The sequence below is a fragment of the Drosophila arizonae genome, chromosome 5, assembly GCF_054131065.1.
Source record: "Drosophila arizonae isolate 15081-1271.41 chromosome 5, UAZ_ARI_1.0, whole genome shotgun sequence".
NCBI classification, from domain to species: Eukaryota; Metazoa; Arthropoda; class Insecta; order Diptera; family Drosophilidae; genus Drosophila; species Drosophila arizonae.
In genome coordinates, this window is record NC_142925.1 from 12,783,003 (window position 1) to 12,795,598 (window position 12,596).

The following is a 12,596-nucleotide window of genomic DNA, read 5'->3' on the forward strand; positions in this document are numbered from 1 at the left end:
TCTGCTCATTAAAAAAAAAATAAATGATTAAGAAAACTCAGACTTCATATTACTCAGACTTACAGGTATTGGCATTCAATATGTATCGTATTAAAAGTATCATCAATTCATCTTAGCATATGATTTTTATTTATAATAAAATTATTAAAATAAAAAAATAAAAATAAACAATAAAATACAACAAAAATAAAATAAAAAAAATTAATGAAAAACATTTCAAAATTTATATTTAATTAAGTTTTTATGCATACAAAATAGAGAATTAATTACCTCATAGATGCTTAAGCACACGAGTCAGAAAACATTTTATTTATTTCGAATCAAAAATTAAAAATTTGTTCCGTTTTTATTCATGCAAATCGCTTGGAAAATTTCTAAATTCATAGCAGCTTCAGCATTTGAAGCTAGAAAATTACTTTAGATGTGCAAATAATAATAATTGCAGACTAATCAATTCAGTTTGGCTGTAAGAGATTACATTCTGCATTGACTTTGGTCTTCAGACGATTCATAAACGACTTGGAGCCCGATCGAAAGTGACTCTAATATGTTTGATAATAGACCATAGAGTCTTGCAGCTGATGTATTTATTACTTCAGACCTTGCTCTACAAAACAGACTCAGAGAGCAACTACCATCGTATGCCCTCCTCTGATAAATGCGAGAGCCATTATCAAATTCGAAGCGCTTCTTCGTTCACACGACTCTAGGCATCGGTAAATCTCATTTGCAGCAGAGTCTTGGAACTCATATAATTTTGACATCGAACATTGCTCTTCGGCTTTACCTCTGAGAGCATTATCCATCGTATTCCCATCTGTGATAAATACGAGAGCCGAGTCTAAGTAGAGCTCGCAGCAATTATTTCTTCACTCGACTCTCTTTAAATGACAGCTAAACTAAAAGCTCAGCTATGCATGAATGCTTAGAGAGCAGAGAGGAGCAGCATAAGTAACTCTGCTTAAATATTTAATGCTTGCTGCGGCCTAATCAACTTTTCCCAGCGTCACATACAATCGGCTCATGTGCTAATGCCCTTGGCAATGATTTCGCAATGGCGGCAGGGTATGCAGCAAGGGCATATACGCAAGTGTATGTGTGTGTGTGTGTATGTGTGTTTGTAGCGCCCTCTCAGGTTAGCCGTATGGGCTATATGGGCTTTGTTGTTTTAATAACCACGATCACGTCGCATTAAAAGCACACACAGCCAGGCCGTGAGGCTTAGTTAAATGCCGCTAATTAGGCCTTGCCGCGGCATAACTCTGCGCGCATAACTAGGCCATTAAAAACTGGCTCAAATATTTGCGCAGCCATAAAAACGTTAATCAGGCACAAAGGGCCACAATGGCACACACGCAACTAGCTGGCCAAATTATGCGAGCAATGCCAGCCAACAACTTGCCACAAATGAGCCACTAAAAACGCGGCACTTACCTCAGGTAGTGGCTAATAACGGGCTGCATGTACGCGCGATAAACAATGGAGAATTCGCAAACTGCGAGAGCTTTTAATTATGCCTGGACTGTTGCCAAAAAAACTGAACCAAACTCGGGGCATGCCACAACAAGTTGCCAAAAAAAAGAAGAAAAAAAAACTATTTCAATTGAAAATTGCCAGAGACAAGCGACAAGCGACTGGCGACTTGCAACTTGCAACTTGCAACATGCCGCCTGTCTGCGATATAGAGAAAACAATAAACATGATGGCCATATTTTATATTTCCAAGAAACAACGGGCCATTGTCAACCGAAGCCATAAAGCCAAAGCCAAAGCCAAAGCCAAAGCCAGAGCCAGGGCCAAAGACAAAACCAAAAACTCGGGCCAAACAATTTTTGGCATTGGCTGCCAGTCACAATTGGCGCTGGGTGTCCAAAGTGTCTGGCTGCCAAGTGGCTGGTGGGGGAGGGGAGCGGTGACTGGGGGCTGGGAGCAGCCATTGAATATTGGCTGGCATTATGTTAACGATATGCTTTAAACAATTCCATGAATAATCCCTTAACAGCCTACAGCCAAAACAAAGGCCGCTCCCTCTCTCTCCCTCTCTCCCTTACCCCCTCTCTCACTCCAATATGCAAACGAGAATTGTCACAAAATCTAAATATTAACTCTCTGCCTTGGCAGCATGTTTTTGTCACCTATGAAATCGATTAGGTCTAAATGGAAATTCAGGTAACTTCAGCCTGGCTGGGCGAAGTTGGCCAAATTGAATTTATATGGCTGCTTAAAAGCCCAAAAACTTTTGTGCACAAATAAAAATACAAAATGGTAATAGAAACAATGAGTTGAATTTTGCAAGGGCTGGAAACGGGGTGGAAGGGGGTGGGCATTAGACAGCTTAAAGCTTATAGCCAACTATCTAACTTGAATTAAAAGCAAACAGAGAGAGGAGAGTGAGAGAGAGAGGGTGGCAGAGTGGGAGAGGGATAGCGAGTGTGCTTTGTATAATTATGCAAATGCGTTTGATTGTGAAAATTGTGTGCGCCAGCGCCAACAAGTAGCCAACACTTTCAAATGCGCCACTTTGAATGCCGAAAAACAACACATTTGCATAATTATGCAATCTAACGGGGCTACACCCACACACACACACAAACACACGCACGCACACCCACACACACACACAGTAGGGCAAGTGAAATTTTTGGCTAATTCACCGCAAAGTTTCGGCCACTCGAGCAAAAGTTTCGATATTTCGCTTAGCTTTTTGCACCAGAATTTATTGCGCAGGGCCTGAGCTTTACCTAAAATTTGCATATGTAGCACACACCACCTATCGCAGCACGCAGCACCACCCAACCACCCAACCACCCACCGCAAACACGTCCTTTAACCCAACAGTAAATTTAATGAAAACTCGGTTCGAACAACAAAGTTCAGTTACGAATTTGAAATGCAACTGGAAAATTGAGGAAAATCGCTAAATGCCACGCAGATCCCCAAGCAGCTTGGCGATCTCCTTCTTCATGGTGATGGCGCGATAGGCCAGCAGCTGGGCGAGCATTGCGTGCTTCTCGATCAGGGCGATGGCCTCCTGGTCGCCCACGCTGGCCTGCTTGGCCAGCCCCTTGGCCGAGTCGAGTGCCATGTGGGCGTGATTCAAGGCGGCCGTTACCTTGGCCTCGGCCTCCAGGTAGGCAGCCTCCACATCGACGCCCTGGCCCTGCTCCTGCTGGGCCTTTTCGATAATGTTCTTGGCCTCGGACAGCAGGGAGGCGGTGCCGGTGGCCATCTCGAACACGAATTTGGCCACCCTCTCGGCATTTATTTTGACCGAGTCGTCGCCCTCGTTGCGGGCGCAGACTATTTCCTGCTGCATGTCTGGCCGCGAAGCAGCCATCACTCCCTGCACGGGCTTGATTTTCATGGGGTCCACAGTTTCCACATTCGTCTTGATGCTCTTACTCTCATCCATGACCATAACGTTCGGTTTCTTTATAGCTGGTTTCTTCGGCTCCTCCAGCAGTGAGGCGTGAGCTCTGCGACGCTCCTGATCCTGATCGGCTGTATCCGGCTTAAAGTATTCCTGCTTCACATCCAGCACTTTCATCTGCTCATTGACATTGGATGCATCGCAGCTCGAAGGTCTGGCACCGCAGGGATCTTTCTTCGGCGGCTTCTTGCACTTGTCAAACTCCTCCTCCCGATCGTCGCATGACGAGGCACGCTTACGCCTTGGCTCCGAGCAGCTCGCCCTCTCCTCTTCACACTCGTCTTCGGCCTCGACGCATTTGCGTATGCATTCCTCGTGCTTTTTCATTTGCTTCTTCTTCTTCTCCTTGGCAGCCTTGTCCTCTTCCGCCTCCGACTCAATGTCCAGGTCAACATGATGCGGCTTGACGTCCGCCTTCGCCGTATCCTCTCCCCGAATTATAGTCTTGTTGCATATGTCGGAGCGAGTCTCCCGCTTGAAAACATCTTTGTCCACATTGCTGACCCTTTCTGCTCTCTTGGCAGCCACAGCTGCTTGGACCTTCAAGCGCTCGGCAGCCGCCGTCTCTGTGACCTGCTGTCTCTTCTCTCCCATCTTCGACACGGCTGTCTTGAACAGAGCAATAGCTTTGCCTATCATGGTCTTGACCAGCTCAATGCCCTCGGAGGCCATTACTGCGGCGCTCTCGACTGCCTGGCTCTCGGTCTGACTCTGCGCCTTGGGTTGAGTCGCCTTTACTTCGGTAGTTTTTACCACGGCTGCTTTCGCCTTCTTCTCCTCCTTCTTTGGTGGACTAGCAGCGGGCTCGGTCTTCTTCGGGGCGTCCTTTGGGGCATCCTTTCTAGCCGCTGCTTTAGCATCAGTTTTGCCAGCTGGTGCGGCTCCAGTGGGCGGTGTTTTTGGCGGTGTCTTCGGTGGAGTCTTTGAGGGATCCTTTGGATCTGGTTTATCACCTTTTGGTTTCGCGTGCGCCTCCCCCTCCTCCTCATCGTGCGAAACTTCCTCGGACGGTCCGGGCTTCTGTTCTTCGGGCGTGTGCGGCCAAAACGTGGGCTTATTTATAAAGTCGGGCGCCTCGTTGGGATGCGCAAGACAAAATTCCTCCATCGTCATTTCGACATAAGGCTTCAGGCCCTTCAAATGCTCCATTTTCTTCTGCAGCTCCGCGATGCGCTTATTCGATTCCTCCTTGTACTTTTTGACCTCCTCCTGCACAGTCTTAGTGATCTGCTCAGACTCTCCAAAGTACTTCGAGTGGTCGATCAGCGAATGCCGATTGGTGATCATGTTGTCCAGCTGTTCATACTTCTTTTGAAACTCATCCACCCAGCTGACCATCTCCTTGCGCACGTTCTCCTTATAAAATGGCCAATCAATTTTGGGCAACTCTGCTGGATATTTGTCAACGCGACTGTAACGGAAATTGCCAAGCTTAAAGGAGTAAAGGATACTGTCTGGATCATCTGAATGCACTCACGCTTTGTATTCGTTGGTCAGCTTGGCAAACGCCTTGAACTGCTTGCGCTGATTGGGCGGCACGCGCTTGTATAGCTCGGCGAGCTCGATTCCGCAGCCTTTATCCTTCTTGCCCTTGCCCTTGCCCAGGCACTTTACAAACTTCTCCCACATGCTGGTGGTGTGTAGAAACGGTGTTTGGAAAACTCATATAAAAATCTATAAAATATATACACATTTATTTATTTATTTATTGGAAATAATAAAATAATGCGCGTGTATGTTTGAATGTGAATAAATATTGCTGTGTGAGTAGGTGGGGGGAAATCTCAATGAACAATGTCAAGTCAGGTGGATCAAGGGTAAGTTGACCTCTCCGAGCATACCATCAACATAATATTTTGAGTGCCTCAACGTTTCAATGAGCCGGGCAATAAAAGCTGGCTTTTACGAGCTTCGAGCTGCTGAAAATTGCATATTCATGCATTTTCAATTAAATCAAAGTCAGACGCATTGGCATCTTCGACTAAGCAGTTGACAAACTGACAATAAAATCGAAAATTAATTCCATGTCACAGGCAACGCAGCTCTGCTCCGCCCCCCCAGCTACAGATGGCTGGCGCACCAAAACTTAAATGTAATTGCATAAGCAGAGTAGAAGGGTCATAAGAGAGGGACGAAGGGGGGGTGGGTCGGTGGCTGAGTGTGTGTGTTCTGGTAATCGAACGAAATGAAAGTCACAGCAGCACCAGCAGACACCCTGCAGGCCAAATGTGCAGCAGCAGGAGTCGGAGCCAGAGCAGCGTCGCACCACCGATCCCATCAGCAGCAGTCGTCGCACCACCAGCATACGGTCTGCGCTCAAATGCTCCAAAGTGACAATCGCAATTTATAACGCAACGAAAATGGGCTAATGCCAATTCTCCAGGTAATTGTCGGTATCGAAGATGTTTGGCCGGGGTGTGAGGCAGGCAGGCGGCCAGGCAGGAGCAACCCTTGACAGAGGCGAACGCGTGGCAAATGGAACAGGATGCGAGAGCAGCGCCTGCGCACTCACACATGTACACAAGCCCTCAGGTCAGCTGTCAGTTTGACAGTTGGCAAATACCGCTACCCACCCCCGGCAGGACGTTGCGTCCCAGGACATTCGCCTAGGAACAGCTGCGTTGCGCTCTCGCGCTCTCTCGCCAGGCGAAACGTTGCGGAATGGCACGGAATGGAACGCCACTGAGAGCGCAATTCTCTGACTTCTCTGTCTGTCAACGAAATTAGTGCGGTTGTGAATTTTTCGTGCATATTAATTTAAGGCCAAATCCCACGAAAACCTTGGAAAATTGAAAAATTATTGAACTTCAGCTACTGCTGCATGCGTGAACTATGAAAAACCCTGGCTAAAAGTGTTTACAGTGCTCGAATCGGTCCTCCTCGCCCGGACCCAGCGCCCAGAGAGACGCTCGGCGCGCTCAACGCGTCTCTTTGTGGATTTTCTATTTGTGTATCATACAATATTGTGTTTACATTTTTTTGCTGTCACTTCCAAAACATTGCTGAAAAAATGCGTTTCCTGAGTCTTTAAGAGCTTAATATATTCAAATATAATATTAAGAATTGCATTCGAGTAAGTCTCATATTGTTATTTAATGAATTTCCATCCGAAACTCTCTGCAAGTCATGCAAAAATATTCCCTGCATGTGTATGTATATATATGTGTGTGTATGTATATGTGTGTATGTGTGTGTGTGTGTGTGTATATATGTGTGTTAGCTGGTACCAAGTATAAATAACATTCTTGTAGAAGAAATGTAAGGCATCTATACGAACGTCAGTTAGCAAAACTTTTTTATTAGGGGAAACATTTATTGACTTCTTACAAATCAAGAAGAAGAAAATAAATGGTTTCAACAAAAATTTTAGCATATCTATATATAGGAAAAATAATAAGAAATGTCATTGTCAATAAAAAATTTACTAAAAATATAAAACATGTATTAAAATGTTTATTTATTAATTATTGTTTATATATGTATGTAGTATAAATATATATATGTTTTATGTACAATATACGTATGTATAATATATTTAATTGTGTTGCTAATAGAAATTTTTATGATTTTAAAACACCGATGTTGATCTATAAAGAAATTTGTAGGTACCAAATTTATTTATTTTTTTTTTTTATATAGTCATGCAAGACATAAAATATTTATTATATGGGGTTTAAAAATAAAGCTCTACTGAAAATGAATTTTACAACAGTATAAACAGAAAAATGGAATAAGTTTGTTTTATTTTAATTTGATTATTTATTTTCATTTATTTTTTTTTTTATTTAATTTATTTTTTATTTTTATTTTTTTTTATTTAATTATATTTTTTATTTATTTATTTATTTTATTTTATTTTTATTTTTATTATTATTATTATTTATTTATTTATTTATTTATTTTTTTTGTTTATCCATATTTTAACATTTTAAAATTTGTTTAATTATTACTATTTATTGTCCACTTTAGATTTGCGTTGAACTTCTCTTAATAATACACATAATTTTATATTATATATTTTATAAATATTTGTTTAATACTATTCTTAAATCGACTTTCATACACGCCCCTAATGCAATTATTAATTCTCTTGGAATCAAAATTCCTAGAGAAAGAATTTATATTATTCAACTTCTGTTGCTGTTCGCATTGCACATTAATTTGTTAGCTAAATTATTTTAATGCACTCAGTACCGCTAACATATGGCATATTGTGTTGCCTTAAAGCCCAGAGTTGACTTATGTATGGTACATAAAAACTTTGTAATTTCCAACATGTCCAAACTTAAGTAATTGTTGTTGGTCAGCTTTTAGCAGGCACTGTGTGTGTGAGGGCTTGTGGGCATGCCTGATTCATATATACGTATATAAAATGTAGAATTTACGGAGAAACTTAATGAAACGCATTAAAATTCCAGCAGCCTAAATGAAATGAAATGAAATTGTACAAATAAACTAATTGCCTTGAAGGATACTTTACAACTTTGGTCAGCAGACAACAACAACAACAACAGCCAGAGCAATTGAGAGTGCCACTAAAACGTCAGCAGCTGTTGTTGTTATTTTTATTTTTATTTATTTTATTATTTTTTTATACTTATTTTTTCCTGCTTTATTTTTTGTTATTTTGCTGGCCGAGAGCTGCGAGCATTGCGGAATAAATACAATTTGCGGCAAGCGGATAATGTGCAAAAATAAATTTTCCACAGCGCGCGCTGATGGCTTAGAATTTTAATGTAATTTATTTTGTGGAAACAAACAGCGCCCAGTGGGCCCAGTGCGCCCAGCAGCAAATAAAGTATGACCAACATAAAAATTTATGCGTCCAAAATTGGGAAAGTACAGCAACAGCCCGACAAGTCGAAGCATAGGCCAGCTGCCAAACAAATCTATATATATGTATACTTATATATATATGTATATGAATCTATATGTATGTGTATAATGTATAGCGAGTCTTGGATCGCTTCGTTAAGCCTTTCACGCTCCTGCAAAAACTTTAAAGTGCGCAATTTAAATGTACATTTTGCTTAAGACCCTCCAGCGTATCGTGCCACGCCAGCAGACTAAGCAAGTAGTTATACACACACACACACACACACACATACACAGAGGGACGCCAACTATTTATGGGGCTAGGCAAGGCGGTGCCCCAACCGGCAGCCAAGTGATTTTATGCTAATATTATGGGTCATTGGGATTTGCGCACAGCAAAGTGCTTGTTAAACATTTCATTAGACTTAGTGTAAATACCCGCGGTTAACAGGCGCTCGTAAAACTTGCCACACACACACACACCGACACACACACACGTGGCTAAGCAAAGGAGCGTTTAACATTCGATATTAGCGAAAGTTTGGAGTAGTTTGTGAAATTGAAAGTGGCCTTTATGATATAGCATATGTTGCCCCCAACTGAAGCCAAACTCTGGCCCAAGCTGAAATTCAATCAATATGCGCTCTAGAAGCCAGCTACAATACATATATGTAATTACACAGCATATGCTGTGAGACTGTGTGTGTGGGTGGTTGTGTGAAAAGTGAAATTCTAAAATAAATTTATCAAAATCCCAGCCTGACCCGTCGCTGCCTGGCCATATGCTTGACTCTCGCATAGCGTATGCAGGATAATGCCAAATCATGTCACTCGCACATGTGGCCACACATTACGTATATTAAAATCGTGCCTGCTGCCGCTGACACACACTCCAAATGCGTTTTTGATCAACTGCCGCGTCACTGCGTCCCGAGAGCTGGCAATGGGCAAGCAGAGCCTGGCGAGCTGCAAATTCGTTAGCTGAGCTGCACTTGGTTAGATCCCAAAGCGTTGACAAATGATTTGCGTTCTGCTCAAATTCGGCAGCCTGAATATTGCCGCAGTTTAAAGCGTTAAATTTACGTTGCGGCTGCTGCTGCTGCTCCTGCTGCTGCTGCTGCTACCGCTGCTGCTGCTGCTCCTGCTCCTGCTGCTGCTGCTGTAGCTGAGACTGAGGCGAGAGTTCAACGAGTGTCTGCAATAATTGGAAAATTTTCATTTGTCCTTTTGCCCTTGCGAGGACTCGCTCTGGCTCTGACTATGGCTCTGGCTCTGGTTCTGGCTCTGGCCTCTGCAGATCGGGCAACAAACGAGCTGTAGGCGCATTTGCCATCTGTCACTCTGGCACTCGTGATGAATGTGTTTGACGTGTAGCCTCGGCGCGCCCACGAGCATGGCTAACGGTGATGTTGCCAGTTGCCAGTTGCCCGGCTGCCCATTGCCCATTGCCCATTGCTCAGGCCCAGGCCCAGACCCAGGCCCAGGTCGAGGCTCAGGCTGCTTTTCGCTCTCATGATGAAACGCAGCGCACCGCATGACGTTGCATACTTTGCGGCACGCGGGCCACTGTGAATGATAGCTGAGCGCGTGGGCGCGTGGGCGTGGCGCGACTGATTCGCTTTCTTTTTTGTTTGTGCGAGACGACGTTGCTGTCAATAGTCAGCGCTGAAAATATTAATGGTTCGACTTCATTTCGCGCGGCAAATTGCCCAACAAATGTTGAGCACCAGTTGACAATGAGGATGGGGCGAGGCGGGCTTTTGGCTAATAGCAAGGGCGTGATTGCTTCTTTAACAATGTACATTCTACACAGCCTTGTCATCTTCTGTCTGCTTTCTCTTTGTAGCTCAAGGACACGCACGCACACATTGATATACACATTAAAGAGCGCAAACAGTGACAGGAGCAATGCAAACAACTCGCACTCGACAGGCGCAACACCAGCAGCAGCAGCAGCAGCAGCAGCAGAAGCAACTGCAGCATATGCCACACAATGTGTGGCAGCAACGTCAATGGCTGCTGCTTGCCATCGTCCTCATGTTGACACTGTTCACGCGCACTATTCAAGGGATTACCGAGGAGCTGTCGCCAGGTAAGTGTGGCCAAGTGTGATTACAAAAACAAACGCTACAAGTGCAAGCACCTCTACTGTTCCACCCTCTGCCACTCCCCCTCTCTCTCTCTCTCTCTCTCTCTCTCTCTCTCTCTCTCTCTGCATTGCATCTTACAACATGCTGGCCAACACAATAGGTTCGATGTTCGCCCAGGCATTGTGGCATTGCTGCCACCTGCTTCATGGCTGATTGGCCAAATGCTCCAGCTTGGGCAAAAGAAAACAAAGCAGAGCACAAAAATAAAAGAAAATAAAAATCACAGAATAAACATCACATAACGAACACTCTTTCTCTATATATGTACACTCAAAGGTCTGTCTATGGGTTCACTAAATGGGTCACAGCATAATCCTGCAACTTGTCATTCGCATCTGTGTCAACTATTTTCTAATCAACAGCACTTGAATGTAAACACTATTTACTGAGCGAGTGGAATATGTTTTGTATGCTTAGACAGTTGATATTCTATTTGAATAACTGTTTATTTCTTTCGGATACGCCATATGACATTTATATACACATTTTCGTGATTTAATTTTAAATTAAAAAATCAAATACAAATTGTTGTTGCTCTTGAATGCAATGCAATGAATCTGAAAATATGCCAAATATTTTTTTACACTTATCTACATTACATTTAGCTAGTTCATTTTTTATTTATTTATTTTTTAAATATTTTTTTTTGTTAGTTTTTTTTATTTATTGTTTTTTTTTTTGTTTTTGTTTTTGTTTTGTTTTTTTTTTTTTTTTGTTTTTTTTTTAATATTCAGCTTTAAGAGAAATAAATATGACATTTAAAAAAGAAATTTAGATATATAATCCAACGCACATGAGCCCATAACTTATTATATCTATGCCAACAATTTTAAATCTATATTTTATATATTTTTTAATAATTTTAATTATTAAATTTATCATTTTGTTTAATATTCAGCTTTAAGAGAAATTATTATGATTCATGTTAAATATGATAATTTAAAATAATAAACCAAACAAAAAATTGTGGACTATTAAAAAACCTTACAAAATGTAAAAACAATTACCATACTTTTGCCAAATTGGAGACGGAATTATAAAAATTATTATAAGTTATTATAAAAATTAATATATTTTTCATTCAAAAATTCATTCAAATTTTATAGTTTATTTTTAAATTTATACTAATTTATTATGATATTATATTTATGAATATATTTGTAGTATTATACTATATATATTCATAAAATCATATAATATAATATATATTCATAAATATCATATCCTTTAATTCTGATAATTTATTTTTAAATTGATTTCAAATAATGAAGTACTTTTAGAGTCTTACATATAAAATGTATGAATATATATATTCATAAATAATTAAATTTAAATTGTTTTGCTTTCTATGACTGTAAATGGACTCATATAATAATTATTATAGATATTAATTGATTCTTATAAATAAATTTACACAAATTCTCGACAATTGCACACATCAAGCAATGCGAAATTAAGTTATCTGTTCCCATCTCTATCAGACTCTCTCTCTCTCTCTCTCCCTCTTTTGATATCACATATTAATTACTTATATATCGTTTGGCATTGTTGGTATTGTTGCCGATAATTGATTGGCTGCGTATCCATGGCAAGTGCTCGAGTGCTGCTAGAAATTGGCAAAATGCCTTTACAATTGAGTATGTTTGGAAATTGTGCAATTATGTTGCCAAAGGAGTGAAATGGATAGTGCTATGAGGCTCGTGTCTCGGCTCGAATCTCGTTTCGTCGTGTCAGCTCGGGCAATTGATTTGGATTATTCATAAATGGCTCTCAGGCAATGCTCCGGCTGCAGATACTCGATGTCTATTCATAATGCATGCCTGCGCCTTGGCAAGCTTCAATCAGGTGAAAGTAGCTCAATTGGCAGTCGCCTGATAAATAAACAATGACTCCAGCACAAGTACATCAATATTAATTATGCAAACGATTACACGTGGCCCGCCTCTAGCTCAAGTCGACTCGAGTCCTGGCAAGTCCTGGCGAGTCCTGGCGAGTCGAGTCCTGGGCATTTGTGTAACTTAAGCTCATTATAAGTGCATTAGCCAAAAGTGTCAGCCCACGATGCTTGTTAGCATTCGTCTCCTAACCGACTCCATTAGACGGGACGCGGCACGAGCCTCGGCAGTGGCTAAAAATTTTCAATTTTCCTGCCCAGCTGGCTGGATTGGGCCAGAAAGCGAAATTATGATGAATGCGCCACG

General features: G+C 41.7%; 2 protein-coding genes across 2 annotated transcripts in view; one reads left to right on the plus strand and one right to left on the minus strand.

The window, feature by feature from the left end:
* Window positions 1-2,825: 2,825 nt before the first annotated feature.
* knon (knotted onions) lies at window positions 2,826-5,226 on the minus strand. The gene is made up of 2 exons (XM_018013470.2): window positions 4,908-5,226; window positions 2,826-4,841 (listed from the first exon to the last, which is right to left on the minus strand). The coding sequence occupies exons 1-2, from the start codon at window positions 5,057-5,059 to the stop codon at window positions 2,918-2,920; spliced, it is 2,076 nt and encodes a 691-aa protein (XP_017868959.1). The 5' UTR covers window positions 5,060-5,226; the 3' UTR covers window positions 2,826-2,917.
* An 895-nt stretch (window positions 5,227-6,121) lies between these two features.
* Window positions 6,122-12,596, plus strand: part of Sema2a (Semaphorin 2a) — a 54,316-nt gene continuing 47,841 nt past the window's right edge. The window contains exons 1-2 of the mRNA XM_018012827.2: window positions 6,122-6,503; window positions 10,092-10,337. Coding sequence (XP_017868316.1) covers window positions 10,154-10,337 — 184 coding nt within the window. The 5' untranslated portion in view covers window positions 6,122-6,503; window positions 10,092-10,153. The remainder of the gene's footprint in view (window positions 6,504-10,091; window positions 10,338-12,596) is intronic.

Bases quoted from the DNA above. Each gene is read 5' to 3' on its own strand.
- knon (XM_018013470.2), bottom strand. From the start codon at position 5,059: ATGTGGGAGAAGTTTGTAAAGTGCCTGGGCAAGGGCAAGGGCAAGAAG. The intron at 4,842-4,907 runs GTGAGTGCATTC...TTTCCGTTACAG, and splicing joins CTGACCAACGAATACAAAGC to TCGCGTTGACAAATATCCAG.